This window comes from Crinia signifera, chromosome 3 (genome assembly GCF_055691185.1).
Source record: "Crinia signifera chromosome 3, ASM5569118v1, whole genome shotgun sequence".
NCBI classification, from domain to species: Eukaryota; Metazoa; Chordata; class Amphibia; order Anura; family Myobatrachidae; genus Crinia; species Crinia signifera.
The window spans coordinates 171,407,444-171,430,126 of NC_139219.1; the positions used below are offsets into that span (position 1 = coordinate 171,407,444).

Genomic DNA, 22,683 nt, shown 5'->3' on the forward strand with positions numbered 1-22,683 from the left:
TCAAAATAAAGAGTACAAAAAAGACAAAGAATATTGTTAATTAAATATATACAAATAACTGACAATTATTAAGATTAAAACATATTCCTAACTTGTATAATTACTCATGCATGAAAGATGAAAACCTTTTCTGAAATAATGTAATACTGGATATCTACCTTTCAGCATTCTTGATGCACATGTGGTCTCTATGCTGGCAGTACTAAAGTTATCTTTAACCGCGATAGGAATCCCATCTAGTGCCCCAAGGGGTTTACCTGTAAATGAGAACACATACTTAAACCCACATCTACTAATGCTAGTAAATGCAATTACATTAGCATAGTATAGAATATAGTATTTTCATGTAAGCCTTGAACATTCTATGCAATCTCAAGTTGGCAAGTTTTATATTCATACGTCATGAATTTGCAAACTTTTAGAAGACTTTTTCATACCCCCACTATCCACATCGGTGTGGAATCGATTTTAGATAGTGTGGCGAGCGCAGTGAGCCACCGAGCCCGAAGCGTAGGGAGCCCCGCGTGGGGACACGAAATACAAGCCTGAAGCGTGGCGAGCACATGCGGAATACATGTAAAGTAATCCGTGTCTGCTCGCCATGCTTCGGCTCTGTGGCTCGCCACACTATCTAAAATCAACTCCACGCCGACGTGGATAGGGGGGTGGTTGAAAAGGTCGGTGGACGCGTACCGCTGCGCTCGCCACGCTTCGGGTTGGCATTGATAGGGGGGTGGTGTTGACAAAGGGGGTGAATTTAACATTGTAAGCACCCATCACGGTGCTTGTACAATTAAAATTGAATCACATGCCGCTATATTGCATGCAATGCGATAAGATACACTTCGATCAAAATCGGGGGCGCCGTGCTAGGAAACAAGTACCAAGGGGCCAACCCAGGTCCAGTAACACTGGTCTCCTACCCAGGTCCTGACGAGGTCTGAACACTGGTTGGACCTGGGTCGTTAGAGGTGTAAATGGTCCCAACGGGGTAGCGCTGAAAGGATACCAGAAGTGCTGGATGCCTTTCCACAGTGCGCTGCAGTGGCAAAAGACAGCAGCCAGGGAGGATACACGGCAGTGCACACAGAAATCATAGTTGGATAATTGGATGCAGTATCATTTATAATATATTTTTTTGGGTGGGGAGGGGGGGGGGCTGGGGGAAGCACATGGGAGATTCGGTCTGCTGCTGCAAAATAAACAAATCAACATTTTTTAATGCTAACTAGTCATGTCTTTTAATTTTTATTTTAAATCATTGAGGGATGGTTGGCTGGCAGTTTATCAGTCCTAAAACGGACATTTTTAATGTCATCCACAGGGAAAAGCAGGGCTGACCCAGGTTCAGTGTAAACAGCGTAGACCTGGGTCCGACCCGGTTCACAGTGCTGTGTAATACCCCTTTTACACCAAGAAATAACCCAGGTCGGACCCAGGTCAGCGTTGGTGTAAAAGGGGTCAACCCAGGTCCAGTAACACTGGTCTCCTACCCAGGTCCTGACCAGGGTTGAACACTGGTTGGACCTGGGTCGTGGGCGGTGTAAATGGTACCAACCCAGGTTGGGACATCTGGGTAGTGCTGAAAGGATACCAGAAGTGCTGGACGCCTTTCCACAGTGCGCTGCAGTGGCAAAAGACAGCAGCCAGGAAGGATACGGGCAGTGCACACCGAAATCATAATTGGATAATTGGATGCAGTATAATTTATATTATTATTATTATTATATTTTTTTTTTTGGGGGGGGGGGGGGAACACATGGGAGATTCGGTCTGCTGCTGCAGTGGAAGGGGCTGGGGAGAGCACATGGGTGATGCTTCACTTTTATACCGCTATGTGTGCTTGAGCAGTGAATAAAACTTTTTGAAAAATATTTTACTAAATAAAAAACAACATTTTTCAATGCTAACTTGTCATGTCTTTTAATTTTTATTTTAAATCATTAAGGGAAAGTTGGATGGCAGTTTATCCTAAAATGGACATTTTTAATGTCATCCATAGGGAAAAGCAGTGCTGACCTGGGTCACAGTGCTGTGTGGGTATGAAGCTGGGTCGAACCCTGGAAACTCCCATGTTCAAAGACCAGGGTCCGACCAGGGATTTTGGTGTAAAAGGGGTAAATGGGGTATGAAGCTGGGTCCAATTCTGGAAACTCTCGTGTTCAAAGACCAGGGTCCAACCAGGGATTTTGGTGTAAAAGGGGTATTAGGGGTTATTTTGGTTCACTCTTTCTGACAAATTCCTTCTTAGATGGACAAAACCATGTGCACTGCAGGTGGGGCAGATGTAACATGTGCAGAGAGAGAATTAGATTTGGGTGGGGTTTTACTTCAAAGTGAGATCTATATTGCAGTGTAAAAATAAAGCAGCCAGTATTTACCCTGCACAGAAACAAAATAACTCACCCAAATCTAATTATCTCTGCACATTTTACATCTGCCCCCCTGCAGTGCACATGGTTTTGTCCATCTAAGAAGGATTTTGTCAGAAAGAGTGACAAGAATAAGGCCCTTAGTGCTAGATATACCAAGCTTTGGAGGGTTATGGGTCATTAGGTCACCAACATTATGGTTGACAAGCATTAGCTCGATAGGGTCATTAGGTCGACATGGGTAAGGTCAACATTGAAAAAGTCTACATTTTTTTTTACTGGAATGTCAACACAGTCAACATAAACACCAAAACATAGCACCACGTCCGCTCGCCATGCTTCGGGCATTTGTTTCTCCTACCATGCCCTAGTGGATGGTAGGGCATGAAATACTGCCTGTCGGCACATGTTGGCTCAAAAAACAGTAAAAAATCCCACATCGACCTAATGACCCTGTCAACCTAACCCATGTCGACCTATATGCATGTTGACCTAATGCTTGTCGACCATCATGCTGGTGACCCAATGACCGGATCCCCTTTGGAGAGTAATAAAGTAGAAAGAGAAAAAACTACCAACCAATAAGCTCCTAATTGTCAACTTTCAAACACCAGTAACATGGTAGTTAGGAACGGAGTAGACTTGGCTAGTGACAATGTATCACTAGCAGGGGCGGATTGGTCCACCGGGAAATTTTCCATTGGACCGGTCCCATAGACCCCTTGGCGAGCTGGTCCTACGGCTGGCTGACAGGCAGGGCTGCTGTTCCGCAGCCGCTCGTAGACACAGGAAGCTTGGTGCTGCTAGGCGTGAGCAGCACTACAGCTGCCCGCCAGCCAGAATGGAAAGACACCTCCCAGGGTGGCGGCTGAGGGGGTGAGCGGATCGGCGGCCGTCAAGTAGGGTAAGTACCGTAATGCAGACACAGTAGTAACTCTGCTTGCGCCTGTCCCCATTCGCTGTGAAGCCGCTGTGGGATGGAGGGGGGGGGGGGGGAGGGGAATTGGCAGGTGCTGCAGGGAGAAGGAGCCCTGTGAGGGGCATGGCGGACAACACCGCCTGCGCGCAGGGAGAAGAGAGACACTGCAGATGGGAGGGGGGTTGCTGAGAGCTTTACAGAGAATGAAGCCACTTTCAGGGGTCATAGGATGCTGGTCGCTGCAGGGGGGACAGAGAGGGGCTGCTGGCAGCGGCTTCATATTGCTGGATGGGAGAGGGGGTTAATATTTGCTGGCAATTTATGTGTGATGATTGGAAGTGGTCTGTTTGTATTTAAGCCTGTGTGTGTGTGTGTGTGTGTGCGCATTTTGTGTTGGCATTTGTGTGTCAGTATGTCCGTATCTGTTTGCATGTGTCAGCAAGGGGGTAGTTTGTCCAAACATGAGAGATGCCCCCAACATGGAATGCACAGCAGGGAGATGCCGGGCTGGAGCAGTGCTCTCCCTGCTCTGCTACACCCTGCTGTTGTGTTCAATGTTACTGTCCGCTACTGCTTTGGATGTCTGACAGGCAGCACAGCTGGCAGTGTGAAGAGCCGCGCCTCCTAATTGCTGGCTGCAGGGGTTTCTGGCAGGCAGCTTATAGTGCTGCCCCTGGGTTCCCATAGTGTGGAGGAGACCGTTCTCCCTGGCTGCGGAGGCTCCGTGGTGGGACCTCATTCACAGCCCTGGTCTGCAATGTGTGCAGTGTGCAATGTGGGCTCACCTTGCTGCTTGCAAATGGTCTCTACCTGGAGTAGTATGTATAAGCGGGTCTACCTAGCATAATGTGTATAAGTGGCTCTAGCTGGCATAATGTGTATATGCAACGCTTCCTAGTATAATGTTCATAGGGTGCCGGACGCGATCCCGACAGTCATTTACCCGACGTTGGTTATCCCGACTGTCAAAACGCCGACAGACGGTTGCCCGACGGCCACCGGCTATTCTCCCTCGTGGGGGTCCACGACCCCCATAGAGGGAGAATAGAATAGGTGGCGAGCCACAGTGCCCACAGCGTGGCGAGCCCGCAAGGGGGTTTGTTGCGCTCACCATGCTGTCTGAGTCCGGGCAGTCGGGATCCCGACGTCAGGGTAATGACTGTCGGTACTCTATACCACACCCTGTGTATAAGTGACTCAACCTGGCATAATGTGCAAAAACAACTCTACCTGGTATAATGTGTATATGCGACACTATCTGGTATAATGTGTGTTATGAGCTGTACCTGGCATAATGTGCATAAGTGACTCTACCTGCCTTAGTGTATGTTATGGGATTGACCAGGTTTAATATTTACAAGGGGCTTTTCCTGGCATAATATGTATAAGTGGCTCTATCAGACGTAATGTGTACAAGTGGAGCTACCTGGCATAATGTGTACAGGGAGCAACTCACTACTCCTTAACTTTCAATACAGACACAAGCAACCGGTCAAAGGTGCCAAGATGCTAGGGGTGCCAAACTAAGATTTTATCTTGGGCCCCCTCCCAACCAAAAAATGGTCCAATGTGTGTTTTTTCCTGTTGGGGCCTAACTAAGACTAAGAGGGACTAAGTGTTTTGTGCATATACCTCCTGATTCTCTTTGTAGAGTTACAGTACGGATTAGGAGATTTTGGGCTTCCCAATGAGGTTACAGGGTGTTGGCTAACCAGATGCAGAGGTAACGCAGTATAGGCATGTTACAGAAACATTGAATCACTCACATTGGAGGCCATACTCGAATGATCTGCACCTAGCATAGGGCTGGTGAAAGTGTAAGGAAGGCTGCAACTGCGTTCAACTCAGAATCTGACCCCACCCCCTCAACTGACCCCCGCCCCTATTAGGGCTGCATCCATCAATTTCCCGGGCTGGTTTTCCATCCCAATCCACCCCTGATCACTAGCAAAGTCTTAAGGGCCCCTTACACTTAATCCCTTTAGCCACAAGAAGTGGATACAAAACCTAGACTACAGTTGTGTATTTATACATCTTTGCTGCAGTCATGTCAAAAAGCACCTCTTGGCTTGGCATGGTTTTTTGAAAAAAAAAAAAAAAAAAATCGAAATGCCAGAAGGCAAGGTTGTTGCATGCCAGTGGCTGAAGCAGATTGTAAATGTGCTGGGGTGTTCCCAGCACCCCATGGGTGAATATTGAAAAGAAAGTATTTGGCACCGAACCTTTGGTGCAGTTGTTCAAAAAAGGTAAATTATTAAAACATGAATGGTAAAAATATCATGTAGCAAATGGACAGAAAATGAATTACAATAAAAATAGAATAAAAGGGACTAGAAAAATTCCACCCCGGGGAAAGTTCATACCCTCAGAAGGGCTTTTCTTACTTTTCGTAATAGGGAGCACCAGGGCTATTTTTCAGCAGGCTCCAGCAGGAACTGAGGCCCTTATTCTAGTTCACTCTCTGACAAAATATTTCTTAGATGGACAAAACCATGTGCACTGCAGGTGAGGCAGGTGTAAAACCCCACCCAAATCTAATTCTCTCTGCACAAGTAACACCTGCCTCACCTGCAGTGCACATGGTTTTGTCCATCTAAGAAATATTTTGTCAGAAAGAGTAAACTAGAATAAGGGCCTCAGTTCCTGCTGGAGCCTGCTGAAAAATAACCCTGGGGAGTACCAAATACTACTCCCTATATTGACACTCACAGACTTTGTAGTACAGGTGTATCCCAAACTGGATAGGGCAGGTAAGTTGTGTGGCCAGCAGGTAGGTAGATCCAGTGTTTTAACACACCCTACACCGGTTTGCCATATCCTGCTAAAACAGCCGAGACCGCCTGTCCCCGCCGCTTGTTTCCGGGGCACTAGGGGGCAGCCAAGCACCTACGTAGGTGTTAGACATGCCTCCAACAGAGGCATCGGTAGACAGGCCTGCTCACGTTAGTGACGTCGGCGGGCCACTGCATTTAAAGTGATCCTTTGATTGTGGCGGCCTGCTTTTATCCCATGCACAATGCAATGATCATCATATGTCACTAAAGATAATTCTTGATCCAAATCATCAAAGCAAATACTGATCCAATTTGAAGACAAAGCGGTGTCTGAGTGGTGTGGCTATGAAGTAAAAACTTTTGTAACCTGGAGCTGAAAGTACAGTAGGTCATCTCAACCAAACATCAGGACAAAGCAGATCAATCCATGTACCCAAGTAGGCAAATTAAGTATTTATCTACAAATTAAACCTAAGTCACCTCACAGCACTGAGGTCATGGGTTCGATTCCCACCATGGCTCTAACTGTGCGGAGTTTGTATATTCTCCCCGTACTTGTGTGTGTTTCCTTCAGGTACTCCGGTTTCCTCCTTCAATCCAAAAATATACTGGCAGGCTAATTGGCTCCCAACAAAATTAAACCTAGAATGTCTGTGTGTGTGTGTACATGTGGTAGGGAATACAGATTGTAAGCTCCACTGGGGCAGGGACTATTCTCTGTAAAGTGCTGTGGAATATGTGTGCGCTATATAAGAGACTTATTAAATAAAAATAGATAAGTCACTAATTAAAAATCACTTTTACCCCTTTCACACCAGAAATGCAGGGACACATTACCGGATTGGGCCCCGTTTACACATGCTTTTGAAGCAGGGACATCCTGGGTCGGCGCCTTTCATACTGAACTCGGGATGACCCTGCATTTCTATGAGAATGTCATTAGAAATGGCCTTTTTCAGGCTCACAAAGATGAGGTCAGTAGAAAGAGGGAGGGGAAAGGAGGAGAGGGAGGGGAAAGGAGGAGAGGGAGGGAGGGGAAAGGAGGAGAGGGAGGGAGGGGAAAGGAGGAGAGGGAGGGAGGGGAAAGGAGGAGAGGGAGGGGAAAGGAGGAGAGGGAGGGAGGGGAAAGGAGGAGAGGGAGGGAGGGGAAAGGAGGGGAAAGGAGGAGAGGGAGGGAGGGAGGGAGGGAGGGGAAAGGAGGAGAGGGAGGGAGGGAGAGAGGGAGGGAGGAGAGGGAGGGAGGGAGGAGAGGGAGGGAGGAGAGGGAGGGAGGAGAGGGAGGGAGGGAGGAGAGGGAGGGAGGGAGGAGAGGGAGGAGAGGGAGGGAGGGAGGGAGGAGAGGGAGGGAGGGAGGGAGGGAGGGAGGGAGGGAGGGAGGAGAGGGAGGGAGGAGAGGGAGGGAGGAGAGGGAGGGAGGAGAGGGAGGGAGGGGAAAGGAGGAGAGGGAGGGAGGGGAAAGGAGGAGAGGGAGGGAGGGGAAAGGAGGAGAGGGAGGGAGGGAGGGGAAAGGAGGAGAGGGAGGGAGGGAGGGAGGGGAAAGGAGGAGAGGGAGGGAGGGAGGGAGGGAGGGGAAAGGAGGAGAGGGAGGGGAAAGGAGGAGAGGGAGGGAGGGAGAGAGGGAGGGAGGAGAGGGAGGGAGGGAGGAGAGGGAGGGAGGAGAGGGAGGGAGGGAGGAGAGGGAGAGGGAGGGAGGGAGGAGAGGGAGGAGAGGGAGGGAGGGAGGGAGGAGAGGGAGGGAGGGAGGGAGGGAGGAGAGGGAGGGAGGAGAGGGAGGGAGGAGAGGGAGGGAGGAGAGGGAGGGAGGAGGGAGGGAGGGGAGGAGAGGAGGGGAGGGGAGGGGAGGGGAGGGGAGGGAGGGGGGAGGGAGGGGAGGGGAGGGGAGGGAGGGGAGGGGAGGGGAGGGGAGGGAGGGGAGGGGAGGGGAGGGGAGGGGAGGGGGGGGGGGAGGGGAGGGGAGGGGAGGGAGGGGAGGGAGGGGAGGGGAGGGAGGGGAGGGGAGGGAGGGGAGGGGAGGGAGGGCCTGCTCAACTCAATGCAGCAATCATGGCTGACGCAGTCTATGCTTGTGTTCCTGATTGTTTGGGCTTTACTGCTGTTTAACTCAGCAAGTGATAGCCTGATTCAGCTTCTGACTGTGCTCTATAGCGTAGAGTTATACCTGGAGGAGAAGAGCTCTGTTTTTTGGTGGATAGGGCCAGGACTCGACACCAATATTTTCGCAGGAGGAGAACCCGGATTTCACAGACCCTAGCTCCTGTGATGTGAATGAATATCAGGAGCAAGCGAGGTAGGTCCGAGACCACCCTCCTGGAGATGTTTTAATGGAGATTGTGGCAGCTTTTCAAGATGAGCAGTGGATAACCCACTTTTGCATGTCATGTTCTACATTTCACTATGCAGACTTGCGTACTATGCAGACCACCCACTAACAGGAACCTATCCAGCCAAGGAGGACACTGGCAATTCCGCTGTGGTGGTATGCTATGCCAGGAGAGTACCGCACAATCTCCTGTTTGTTTGTTCCTTGTTGATAACTCCACTGTCTCCAGGATTGTACGCCAGGTGACGAAGGCTTTTCTGGATACTCTATATAAAAAGTTAAAAACGTATGCGATGTGCTAAAGCACTGTGCTTTATGAACTAGATGCGATCCAATCTAGTTAAAAAAATACGGGCAGCACATACTTTATGTGCTGTGCGATCCGATGTGCGCTGGAGCACACATCGCATTGCACCCGTACATCGCACCATGTTGTATGGGCACCATCAGAAATGGTGCTTATGTAAATAAGTAAACAAACATGCTTTTCTTATATTATTTTCATCTTATTTCCTTCAGTTGGTGTGTACACGGTGCAATATGGTCGCTTAGTGTACCAGCTTAATATCTCTCAGCAATATATTGCTCAATGTACCGTTTTCATCAGCGACCAGCGATTTTGGCTGAAAATTGCAAGCAACTCTGTCTCATTCGGTCTTTACCTCATTTTTACTAGAAATCGCTGGTCGCTGGCGCACGATGTATTGTGCACCAGCGACAAGCAATTTTTAGCCATAATCGCTAAATACAAGGATACCAAATATTCCTTTCCAGTAAACATTACCTTTTTTGAAACGTTTGTCTGCTTCTGCAGCCTGCTTAAGAGCAATCTCTTCAGTTACGGTGATATAGGCATTAAGAAACGATGCTTCTCTGATCAAAGACAAGCATTTTAGGCACAGCTCTGTAGGGCTTAGTTGTCCAAGTCTTAAGGCAGCACCTGCCTGGAAAACAGGAAATATGAAAAAAAAAATTAGTTACTTGGAAAAAAGGTACAGAAAGTTGAGGAACTATGCATACACAGTTCCGCATACTTATTTTAAAATCTTTTCTTTATACACAGTATTGTATATGCATATTTACCTAGTGACTGTTGACCTAGACCGACCACTAATGGTCGACATTGACTAGGTCAACATACCAAAGGCTGACATTGACAAGAGGTCGACACAAGTTTATGGTCAACATAGTCGTGGTCAACATGAGTTACACTAATACCCCTTTCCCACTGCAGCTCTTGAACAGTAAATTGCAATATTTATGTGTTAAACGGGTAAAAAGCAGTGTTTTACCCGTTTAAGAGCCGTTTTTTGGGCAGTGGGAAAGGGTCTTAAACGGTACTTAGTAATAATAATAATAATAATGGTTAAGAATATGATTGGCTGATGTCTGTACACCACATCCTGTGGGGCAAGAAAAGTCCATTGTAATGACAGCCCATGTTTACTATGGGTTTAAACGGGTTGCCTTGTGGTTTAAACGGGTACAATGTGAATGTGACAAAAATGGTATTTAAACGGCAATTTACCGTTTAAGAGCTGCAGTGGGAAAGGGTCTTTATGGCTCTTACCCATTTAAAGACCCGTTTACAAATACCAGGTCATTACCTATTTAGGGAGGGATGTATTAACATACATCGCTGCCCTTCTCACTGCAGCCGCCGCGATGCTGCCGCATATGTACTAACATATGCGGCCAGCATCGGGTTGCGGTGACGGAGACCCCCGCGATACCTGTGATGTGGGCTGCGGGGGTCTCAGTCACCTCCCGGCGGCTGGCAGCGTCCCCCTGCGTCTCCTCCACCCCCCTGAAGCTGGATGTCCACCCGGCTGTCACACCAGGGGGAGGAGGAGATTTTGGAGGACGGGGGACGGGAGGGGGGGGGGGGGGACGCGGACGTCGTACGGTGGGAGGCGAAAGAAGCCCATAGGCTTCTATAGGGTATCGCCACCCAGGGGGTGGCGATACCCAGCCTTGCGAAAACGGGGCGGACGGAGATTGATACATAGGAAAATGCCATAAAATGGGGGTTTTACGGCATTTTCCCTTTAGTAAATCTCGCCCTTAGGCAGTGGGAAAGCAGCATTATAAAGGGGTCCATGTTGACATGAGTTTTTGGTGTTTAGGTCGACCATAAGCTTGTGTTCACCTTTTAAAAGTGTCGACCATTAGTGGTCGACATAGACATTTTCTACCATTTATACTGTATCCTTTTTAAAAAAAAACATATAGTCACATACAGATCACATTATGAGAAGAGCACATCAGGAATGAATGTTCATGTAGGAAAAACAGTAGGCTAGTCAGGAGACTAACAAACAAAGTCATCAGTTAACCCTTTGAGTGCCACCATCTCTGTGAGAGATGTGCAAAATATCGGCTAAAATTTCCAGCGTTGCTCATATTTATTATATAAATTCAAATAAGAAATGTTGTGTAAAAAAGATTTGCTATATAAGTTCATTATGATGAATAATAATGTTTGGCAATGTTCACTCGTATTTTGACAAATTAATTTGGCACTCAAAGAGTTAACCTCTGAACTAGTCAGTATGCTTATAGTTGGCATATCCAATTAGGCACATGGTTTACAGTGTGGGGAAAAACTTTAATTGTTCTGTAGTTTCCCTGTGCCGTAAACCCTGGAATAACCTATATGCAGGCATCTATAGTGATCCCTGCATGTTAAATCACAGAGGGTGCATTTTAACTTTTGCTTTTCAAGAGGCTTCATAGAAAATTGCACCCTCTGTAATTCACTCTGGTATGCTGTCAATCAAAATGTGGTAACACAGCGCGGTACTTGTGTATTATAGCGGCGCCCATCGCATCGTATACCATAAGGCATACGATGTTATGCGATATTGCGCAATGTTGTACAATGTCATGCAATGCAATTAAAAATTGTATAAGCACCCTAATGGGTGCTTACAATGTTAAATGCACCCCCACGCCACCCCCCCACTATAAACGTGAACCCGAACCGTGGCGAGCGCAGCGGTACGCGTCCTACGACCTGTTCATACCCCCATTATCCACGTCAGCGTGGAGTTGAGCGCAGCGAGCCCCGCGAGGGGACGCGAATACCGGTGAAGCCCGCGAGGGGACGTGGATACCTGTGAAGGTATCCGCGTGCGCTCGCCACGCTTCGGGCTTGGTGGCTCGCCACACTTTATATTCTCAACTCCATGCCGACGTGGATAGTGGGGTAAGAAAAGGTCGTAGGACGCGTACCGCCGCCCCTCGCGGGCTTGCTGCGCTCGCCACGCTTCGGGTTCACATTTATAGTGGGGGGGTGGCGTGGGGGTGCATATGACATTGTAAGCACCCTTTAGGGCAATTTTCCATCGTTTAGGGGGCAAAATCGCGTTGCATCGCATGCCATCGGGTGTATGGCATGCGATTCGATCTAAACATCGTACGACCAACATCGGGGGCGCAGCTATTATACACAAGTACCCACAGCGCTAAGGGGTTATGGGGTTAGGACAAGATACGGTCATCGAGGACCGCTGCAGATGAATGCTGAGACACTGACCACCTGGCTATGGACGCAAATTTTGAGGTTTTGTTCCCAAGCCACTTAGTTATAACTTTTGCCTTAGGGCAAGGTTCTTCATCATGCTGGAAAAAGGCAGTGTTCGTAACCAAACTGGTCTTGGATGGTTGGGAGAAGTTGCTCTCATAGGATGTTTAGGTGGGATTCTTTATTTATGGCTGTATTCTTAGGCAAAAGTGAGCGAGAGCCCACTGAAAGGAGATTCAGACAAAATGATTTATCCCAGTCCTCAGCAGTCCACTCCATGTACCCTTTTACAGAATATCAGTCTGACCCCGATTTTTTTCCTGGAGAGAAGTGGCTTCATTGCCGCCATTTGTGACACCAGGCCATCCTCCAAAAGTCTTCGCCTCACTGTGCGTGCACATACCTGCCGTAATTTCTGAGCAAACTCTACACTGGTAGTACCCCGATCCCACAGTTGCATTAACTTTATTAGAAGGTCCCAGCGTTCATGGGTGATCTGAAGGCTTCTGCCCAGCTATTAAACCTCTCTACTTAATGATCCAACAAATGGTTGATTTAGGTGCAATCTTAGTAGCAGCAATATGCTTGCCTGTGAAGCCCTTTCTGTGCAAAGCAATGATGCCTGCATATATATCCTTGCAGGTAACCATGGCTAACAGCGGAAAAACAATAATTTCAAGCACTGCCCTCCTTTTAAAGCTTCTGGTCTGTTATTCTAATGCAAGTAGCATGACAGAGAGAACTCCAGCCTAGTCCTAGTCAACACTGTTATTGGCGTGGCTGAAATGCGTTGGAAATGTTTTTTGGTATTAAGATCATTGTCTAAGCAAAGCAGGACTTTGCAATTTATCTAATCACTCTTCATGACATTCTGCAGAATATGTAAATTGCCATCATAGAAACTGAGGCAGCAGACTTTGTGAAAATTAATATTTGATTCAATCTCAAAACATTTGGCCATGGCTATGCCACTATAATTAGCATTATGTACAATCTCACTAACACCGCCAGACTCCTGCTTCAGAACTTGAAACACATGCACATTGGACAAAGTGTATCAGACACAGCATCTCTTTGCTTGTTGATCTTGCATAATCATTCATGGTTGCTAGGATCATTATTGTTGGTGAGCTGGCAGAGCACTGAAACAGCAAATGTGGGCTCAAGACAATACAGTCAGGGGATGGATTAAAGTGTGAGCTATATTGTGTCACCAGAACACATTAACAGCAGATGTCTCATAGAAACAAAAAGGATCTTCAATGATGATAATTGCCGTGTTAGAAGTGTCTGCCCCACCATCCCTGTGCTCCTCTTCAGCGGTGGTGGGAGCAGGAGAGCCAACACCCATCACTGCGGCGGGGGGAGAGCAAAAGGCCAGCGTCAGTAAATGAGACACAAGCTGATGCTGGTGAGAACGAGAACTGCTTCCTCTCCTCAACCTCTCATCTTCTGCCCCCCTCTCCTCTCCTCCCCCCCTCTTTTAGTCTCCCCAACCCCATCTCTTTTCACCAATGAAGAGACCCATCACTGCGGCGGGGGGAGAGCAAAAGGCCAGCGTCAGTAAATGAGACACAAGCTGATGCTGGTGAGAACGAGAACTGCTTCCTCTCCTCAACCTCTCATCTTCTGCCCCCCTTGCCTCTCCTCCCCCCCCCTCTTTTAGTCTCCCCAACCCCATCTCTGTCCTCCATTTACTTATTCTCTTTCCTTGACACCCCCTCTCCCCGTATTTTCTCTCCCTGACATTTTCAGTCTCTCTTGCTTCTGTCTCCATCCCTTCCTGACATTCTCTCTTACTCCTGCTTAAACCCTTCCCCACTCTCTTTCTGCTCTCCCTTATTAGGACACCCTCTCACACCTTTCCCTTGCTTTTGTCCCTCTTTTTCCATGAAGCCCTCTCTCTATCTCAAAAGTGGCTCACTCAGACACACTGAGGTGCGTTGAGGCACACCATACAATATGCATGCAATACACATCGCCACCACTGGGGGGGGGGGGGCGGATTGATACAGTACAGATGAAGTCGCATCATGGGACACGCTTGCATTTGAGATGCACGTAGTCTCATTCTTGGCGAACGGTGCTGCGCCTTCAAGTGTACAGTACAAGACAAGCTCAGGTAATGTACAGTGGTCAGGTGGAGCACCTGGGTTCCCTAGGCAAATTAGGAAGAATAACTGATGGCATGAGATCCCGCTTTACATAGACTTATGAGCACAGGTCACTATCACCAGGTGTCATAGGCTAGTGGATAAGTGTGCCACTCTCGACACTAGTTTATGTGATACCAACAAGGGAAGCGGCAAGCAACCACAAGTGGTGTCCCCTTTAATTGTACTTGGATGCAATTTACAGTATTCACACTGGCTTCATTGACTGTGAAATGAGCAGTCTCCCAGGGTAAGAGGAAGTTGGAGAGGAGAGGTGGGGGTGACCAGCCAGCATTAAGCAGTGTCTCATTATGCCAGCTAAAACACAGAGAAATGGTAAGTTGTGTGTGTGTCTACGTCCTGTAGCCAATACGGTCAATTGCAAACATGTTTATTTTCACTGAAGATGGCGCATAACTGCAGAATTTGGTTAATACAGCAATGTATGCAAGTGCTGCATGCTTCTCCTTTATCTGACATGCATAGTATGTTTTCTGTGATGGTACCATCTTGTGGCAGAAACATTTTATTGCAAGGAATTTAAATATTGTGCTTCGGAAACAACCCTGACACAATGCAATATGAATCAATGCACATGGATATAGTGCTGTATATGTTGTTATATTAACATTTGCTACATCTGTACGACCAGAATAAAAAAAACTGGACTAAGTGTTAAAGAAGCCATGTATTCTGTAGAACACTGATTAATACTCTTTCACATTGTGTACTACTCAGTGCTATGGGCTTAATTCATATTTTTAAGTAAATCAAAAAGCAAGCAACTGTGCAAAACCTTGTGGCACGCCACACAATGCATGGAGAGCATGGTATTCTTTCATGGCAGCCAATGAATCGTGGGAGAAGCGAGTGCCTAGTGAACTTCTTTGATCAAAAACTGTAAGCATAATGCTGTGTACACACAGTGAGATATTGTGTTTGACTATATAGTCAAAATCTAATTTACATCAAACGGTTTTCAGCCTCATGCGATGCCAAATTAATCTCGATGAGTGCTTGGTGTAAATCGAGCAGTAAAATAAACTGTACAGGCAAGACTATAGAATACAGATTTGTACTATATAGTCCAACTCGAATTGGGATAGAACAACAAGCAAAATCGCTTTGGCCAATTTTTTCTTTCAACTATTCAGCTCTATTTGTAATATGAGGAATCAAGAGAGTAAACAAAGAGAATAATTTGTTTACTTTTTGGGTACAATTGGAAGGAGTCTTATACTAGGTAGCTTCAGGGGTCCCAACACTAACAGCCCACATCCACTAGTGCGATATGGCCTGTTTTCATGTGATTGCGACACTTTCTGCAATGGATCACATGAAAACTGGCACATTGCAGGTGCTTTTTGTGCGATTGCAATGCCAGGAATGCTCCTATGTGCCTCGCATCGCAGATCTCACTGGCTGTCACAGCCCGTTAGCCCTGCTAGGATCGTATGAGATACAATGTATGCAAAATGACTGCATGCAATGTATCATATGCGATCCTGTCCCCCGAGAAGGTTCCACCCACATTGCAACCAAAACGCATCCAAATGATTGCTGAGACACATCTCCCTAGTGGATGGGGGCCTTTAGTCTGCGAGGGACTTGCAAAAATATCCATATCCGTTATCCAGAAACATATCCATACGCAATTCACAAACAATATAATGATTTTTCCAGTCTGAACAAATGTAAGTCTGACCCTTCCACAACTCTGCAGCAGAGACAGACTGATCAGGGCAGGCACTGATGTCACACACCCTCGCTAAAAATGCCTGCCTTTCTACAGACACTCCCAGAAAACGGACGGTTACCACCTGCAGTCGCAGACTTCCAGTCAGTCAAATTGTGACGGATTGCGATTCAATCCATTAGCTATTTCTGTCACTATTTTGGCCTTGCGATTGCACAATACAATCTGTACACATGAGCAGATGTTCGAAGGGACAATGGGTAGGTCTACATGAGTTTTTAATGTGTTTTTTTGTAGCACGTCAAAATAGTCGACATGGACACCGTCAAAGTGTACAGCTGCACTCGCCATGCTTCGGGCATGGTGCCTCGCTGCGCTTCCATCCACCTCACTAACAACCACTAGGCAGCTTTAGGCATTTGCTTAGGGCACCGGCCACTGGAGGGCGGCAGTTCAGAGCAGCCAGGTCCCCCCCTCAATGGAGGTGAGCGAAGGTGAGCAGAGGTTAACACCCCCCCCCCCCCCTATATGCAGCAGGGGGGGGGTCCATGCTCTCTGAGGGGTCCCTGCGGCGCTATCCGGCGGCGGGGGCTATATTCAGCAGGGGGGTCCATGCGGTCTGATGGGTACCTGCAGCGCCCCCACCGCAACTTACAGAGCCCCGTCGGGTGCCGCCGTCCGCTGTACCGCCCAGCCGGAGTGAAGTACTGCCCGCTGCTGTCCATCATCATCAGCCAGGCGGCGGCGTGGGAAGCGCTTCTGGGTTTAAAAACACTGGCCGCACGCTGATTGGCTGAGATTCAGCCAATCTGCGTGCAGCCAGTGTTTTCAAAATCAGAAGCGCTTCCCGCACCGCTGCCCAGCGGATGACGATGGACGGCAGCACTTCACTCTGGCTGGGCGGTACAGCGGGCGGCTCCCTCTCTCCTGGCCGGACGGCGCTCTGTAAGTTGCTGTGGGCATCGCAGGTACCCCTCAGCTGGTGCGGACCCACCCCCGTGTAGCGGGGGCGCTCCAGTGCCTTGCACCGGCCCTGCACGTCAGCTCCAACAAAAAAAAAACCTGTCGACCTTTTGACTGTCAACCTAATGCTTGTGTCAATCTTCCAACCCTTTCGACCTTAGTTATGTCAACATTTAGTGGTAGACGCAATGCAAATAGGGTCGACCTTATGACCGTATACCTGAAACCCATACTACCATTCCTTTTTAGGTCACACTGGAGGCATGGTCATTGTTTCACAAGCTAAAAGACAACGTGTAGAAAAGTCCCAAGGCGCTATCAGTCCTTGCTGCTGTAGACCCAAATGGAGGACCACTGTGTAATCCTCACTGGTAGATACTGGGAAACAAAAGGAAGGTCTTGCTGGTGCTGAACTTGTATGTCCCACGAAATGTATAGTTCTCATGATGTGGAAAAAATAAATACAAATATATGGAAAATGTGTTACAATTTCCAAAAATAATCAAAACGTGTTTATTTAATAAACACTCAAAAGGGGGGATTCATACCCAAACTCACAGGTGAGGGGTGTGGTAAAGGTGTATAAAGTTATCTTTTAAAGGTTCACCCGTGCAGATGATCTGAAGATGGAATACCAGTGGATAAGGTGTGTCCAAACTGTGCGTACCGTACTCACTGTATATACAGGAGCTTGACGCCTATAAAGGTTTCTTTTTGCTGACACCAATAGGTATAGAATATCCAATGATCAAGGTGCCTACCGTACTCACTGAGCATGTAGGTGAGATAAACACATAGTGTTTCCTTTGAATGAGGCCTGCTCCTTCAAATTTTCACCAACCTCATCCCAGAGGTATATATGAAAAGAAAGGAGGAGGAGGACCGGTCTCAGTAAAATAATTTATTTTATCGGTACAAATGCAATGTGGCCAATTGGCCAATAGCCACATACAAATGATCCAATAGACAAAGTAAAAACAAGAAAAAAGTAGCTCACTTCTCTGCCAACATGTTTCGGCGGTCACAGAGTGAGTGACCTGGTAGTGATTAAATAGAAGTATGGAGGAAGCACTTCCGGGTTATATTAATGGTGGTGTAATAAAGAGCATACATAGACTCCCTTACCGGCGCTTAAATAGCAGCCAAAATGATTGGATCTCTGGATTTTGGCTGCTATTTAAGCGCCGGTAAGGGAGTCTATGTATGCTCTTTATTACACCACTTTTTATACATTTATATTTCAATTAATATAACCCGGAAGTGCTTCCTCCATACTGCTATTTAATCACTGCCAGGTCACTCACTCTCTACCTTGAAAAAGGCGGCTGTGACCGCCGAAACATGTTGGCAGAGAAGTGAGTTACTTTTACAGATGTAGCGGGATTCATCTTTGCAGGGGATGGCGATGGCGACGCCAGCCGCCATCCCCTGCTCTGCGCCATCTGTATGCCGGAAGGGGACGCGTCCCCTTCCGACGGTGCTGCCCTCGGTCGCCCGGTGCCCACACCGGGCGACCGCACCCCCCCCGCAGTTTTCTCGAGTCCCCCCCAGCCCCCTCGAGCGGGAGGTGGACAGTATTGCGTCCGCCTCCCCGCCAGTGCGTGGGGGACGCACGCTCGTCTCAGTCAGATGGAGCGCCGTGTTGCTGGTGGATCGCCAGCAACATGCTGCTGGCGGTTCGCCAGCAACAATAAGTCCGGCTCCATCTGGATCTTGTTTTTACTTTGTCTATTGGATCATTTGTATGTGGCTATTGGCCAATTGGCCACATTGCATTTGTACCGATAAAATAAATTCTTTTACGGAGACCGGTCCTCCTCCTCCTCCTTTCTTTTCATATATACCTCTGGGATGAGGTTGATGAAAATTTGAAGGACCAGGCCTCATTCAAAGAAAACGCTATGTGTTTATCTCACCTACATGCTCAGTGAGTACGGTAGGCACCTTGATCATTGGATATTCTATACCTATTGGTGTCAGCAAAAAGAAACCTTTATAGGCGTCAAGCTCCTGTATATACAGTGAGTACGGTACGCACAGTTTGGACACACCTTATCCACTGGTATTCCATCTTCAGATCATCTGCACGGGTGAACCTTTAAAGATACCTTTATCACACCCCTCACCTGTGAGTTTGGGTACGAATCTCCCCCTTTTGAGTGTTTATTAAAAAAACACGTTTTGATTATTTTTGTAAATTCTAACACATTTTCCATATATTTGTATTTATTTTTTCCACATCACAAGAACTATACATTTCGTGGGACACATAAGTTCAGCGCCAGCAAGACCTTCCTTTGTTTCCCATTGTTTCACAAGCTGCCTAGCTCTGTCCCCAGTCCCTTTCTATAGTGTATGGATGCTGTGTACAATACGCACAATAAGTATTCACTGCTCTGCACATAAAGCCAATGCATTCATACAAAATACCCCTAACACAGGTAACTTATAGGCAGGAATTCCAAATGTTTTGCTCACACCGTCACGTCTGAATCCAAATAACTAGAAAGTATTTCCTTTTGTACACTCACCTCCCGTAAACTGGTCCCAAGCATAACTTTGCATTCGCTAACCTAGGCTAGGACCACCACCGTACTACTAGCCGGGGCTGACATATGTTGGTTGGCAAATAGTCCACACATTAAAATAAAGAGGGTTGATTGGATGATACGCCAGTATAGTACTCTATCATTGGACAGAGCAGAAGCGAGGCTCGGAACGCGGAATTGTACAGAGGACAGAAATGAGACAGTGCAGCAGGGCATGAGAAGGTGATATTAGGCTTCAGAGAGCCGTAGAGCCCGTGGAGTCAGTGTTCGCTGTACAGTGTATGTGTGCTACACCTTACATGTAGCCCGTAGCTTGGCCAGCAGGATAGGTAACCGGAGAGGACCTTTCTCATGATGCACTGGCATATCTACCTGGAGGGGTAATATAAAAGTGTGGCGTGTGACCGTACTCGAAGTGTGGCGAGGTCCACTCCAGCTAAACTAATAGAAAAATAACCGACACCAACCTAAGTTACAGTCGAAATAGAAAATGATGTAAGGGCATGTAACCACTTTCGCCCTCACGTCACATCCTGGTCCTGGGTAAATATTAACGTAAATATCACAACCGTGTACTATACAGGACAGTGTCACTATAAACCTCTGCAATTATTAGACAGTGTAGGTTTGGCAGAAGCGTAGCACATACATTTGAATTTAACAGCACAACTGCCCTGACCATGATCTCTGCGGGGTGCGGGAAGTGTCTCGTACGGACTGTACAGTTGTGCAAGAGGCCGCTTATATCATCAGTAACTGCTAAATGCCGGCACATTCATTCCTCTTCTACACGAAACACGGTGATGCCAGCATGGGTGATTGACCGATATGGGAAGAATGATGTTCTACGTTTCAGAGAGCATACACTATTTCCAATTATCCATTATCCCAATGAAGTGGTCATACAAGTCCATGCTGCCAGTGTAAATCCTCTCGATGTAAATATGAGAAGTAAGTTGCAATGCTGCATGTCTGGTAATGTTATCATTTTTGGTCATGGCAATAATTCATATGTAGTTTGCCTTATTATTTGAATGAACGTACGTTTGGGCGTTAGTTATGCATTTGCAAACAATGCAGTTTGCTCTTTTCTTTGCCTGCTCCTTCTGTTCCTCACCCAAACTGCTTTCATTTCTGTAACATTTCCAGGATGTGTCCCTTTCTCACCATGGAAACAACAAAAAACTTTTATGCACACCCCATGTGATTACTTTAAGCTTCTTCCTGGCCTACCAATCACTTACCCACCCTTGAGCAGCCTGCCTCATTTTCCTCACTTGTCGTTTCAGTTCTGTAGCCCACCATTTTAAAATCCATTTTAATTCCCTTCCAATATTTCCAACCTCATCCTTCTCACTTTACTCAACCAATGACTAGCTCTTCTTCCTGATCACTTTCTCTCACTTCCACCTTCAGGATGTCGCTTTGCTTTTCCCACAATCAAGCAGACCTTCCCAGTCTTTAAATCTGCCCCACACACTGTTTTAATACCCAGTGCCAGTTTAAGGGCTATACATAATCAAAGCCATTTTAAGAGAATTAGAGGAGATGGGACCTGTGCTTTGTAGACAAGGCCGGTGCCATGTAAGCTTGAACACCAACACTATTGGCACCAATATCTCTCTAATGGTCCCATACATTAGTCCGACTTGTCCTAAGGACAAGTTGGACCTGATTGTCCTGGGAGTGGTCACATGTCATTAGGCACTTCATGTGATAAATATGCCAGGCGGCTGCAGACGCCGGTGAGGGGACAAGGGAGCCGGGCAGTAGGCGTACACACAAAGAAAAAAAGGCCATACAAATAAATGGGAAGCCACTGATTGGCTGAGACCTCTCAGCCAATCAGTGGCTGCCCATTCATTTGTATAGGCTTTTTTTAAGTTCGTCCGCTGCCCGGCTCCCTGGTCCCCTCGCCGGCATCACACTGCCATCCCCCTCCGCCCGGCTCCGGGCTGCACATAAGATTTAACAACACGTGTAGTCTTCATGCGCGATTTGGATCAATTTCATGGCCCGATTAATTGGAATCTAGTGAAATCGTGCCCAAATCGCATAGTGTAGGTGGAGTATCCTATTAGACCCTATGCTGGCTTCCTTTTTCCTGATACCTGCTGTTATTGGATATTATAAAGCATAAATCAATCCAAAAAATATACTGGTAGGTTAATTGGGTCCCAGCAAAATTAACACTAGAAGGTCTGTGTGGTAGGGAACTGCCTTAACAAGTGGTTTTGGAAGCTTATCCCTGATCCAAAGTCTCTATTTTACGCTGGAAAAAATCTGTTAATGATGTGATCATTACTATCGGTCATGAATTAAGATATCTGTTCATTTTTACCATACAAAACGGCATCAGGGCTAAGTGTATATCGCCCCAAGAGCCTGATTCAACTTGGATGGAATATTCTAAGCAGCCCAGAGTAAGTTAGCATATGCAATCCTTCACCCTTTGCCAACATCTGTGAGAGATGTTCAAATTATCTGCTAAAAATGTCAGCGTTGCTCAAATTTGTTATATACATTCAAGTAAAAAAAGATTAGGTACTTGTGTATTTTGACGGCACCCACGAAATCGGCCGCAAATCGCATGGAAAAATCGGATGCGATTTTGCGGCCGATTTTCGACCGATTTCTCACTTTTTCCGACCGATTTGCATGCTGTTCCATCATTGCACACCCCCGATTTCCATCGTAGTGCATTGCATGCAATATAGTGGCATGTGATGCATGCCATGCGATGCATGTGAAGCGATTCGATTTGTAATTGTACAATCACCCTGATGGGTGTTTACAATGTTAAATGCACCGCCATTGTTAACGCCACCCCCACTATCAACGCCAACACGAAGCGTAGCGAGCCCGCATCCTCCGACCTTTTCATACCCCCACTATCCACGTCGGCGTGGAGTTGATTTTAGATAGTGTGGGGAGCGTAGCGAGCCACGGAGCCCGAAGCGTGGCGAGCGGACGCGGAATACATGTAAAGTAATCCGCGTCCCCTCGCAGGGATCGCTGCGCTCGTCACGCTTCGGGCTCGGTGGCTTGCTGCGCTCGCCACACTATCTAAAATCAACTCCACGCCGACGTGGATAGTGGGGGTATGAAAAGGTCGGAGGACGCGTACCGCTGCTTTTGCAACACTTCGGGTTGGCATTGATAGTGGGGGTGGCGTTAACAATGGGGGTGCATTTAACATTGCAAATCACATCGCATCGCATGCCACTTGCTGGCATGCGTTGCTATGCGATATTTAATTGTATAATCAGGGGCATTTTCCCGAAAATCACATCGCATACCATCGCATAGTACCTGGGGGTGTGCAAGGATGGAATAACATGCAAATCAGCAGGAAATGGCCGAAAATCGGACGCAAAATCGTATCGTAGATCAAATCGGCCGATTTACATG

At 47.3% G+C, this 22,683-nt stretch overlaps 2 protein-coding genes across 3 annotated transcripts in view; one reads left to right on the plus strand and one right to left on the minus strand.

Moving 5' to 3' along the window:
- Positions 1-19,382, minus strand: part of QRSL1 (glutaminyl-tRNA amidotransferase subunit QRSL1) — a 65,505-nt gene extending 46,123 nt beyond the window's left edge. Inside the window, exons 1-3 of the mRNA XM_083176949.1 lie at positions 19,255-19,382; positions 9,170-9,329; positions 159-257 (exon numbers count right to left, since the gene is read on the minus strand). Of these exons, the coding sequence (XP_083033075.1) occupies positions 159-257; positions 9,170-9,329; positions 19,255-19,278 (283 nt within the window). The 5' untranslated portion in view covers positions 19,279-19,382. The remainder of the gene's footprint in view (positions 1-158; positions 258-9,169; positions 9,330-19,254) is intronic.
- A 4-nt stretch (positions 19,383-19,386) lies between these two features.
- The window catches only part of RTN4IP1 (reticulon 4 interacting protein 1), a 35,983-nt gene continuing 32,686 nt past the window's right edge, over positions 19,387-22,683 (plus strand). The window contains exon 1 of one of the 2 annotated variants that reach the window (XM_083176951.1): positions 19,387-19,494. Coding sequence is in view for 1 of the 2 variants with exons in the window: in XM_083176950.1 (XP_083033076.1) it covers positions 19,953-20,223 (271 nt within the window). In the remaining variant the exon portion in view is untranslated. Of the gene's footprint in view, positions 20,224-22,683 lie in introns of both variants that reach the window. The other variant, XM_083176950.1, reaches the window with a different exon arrangement.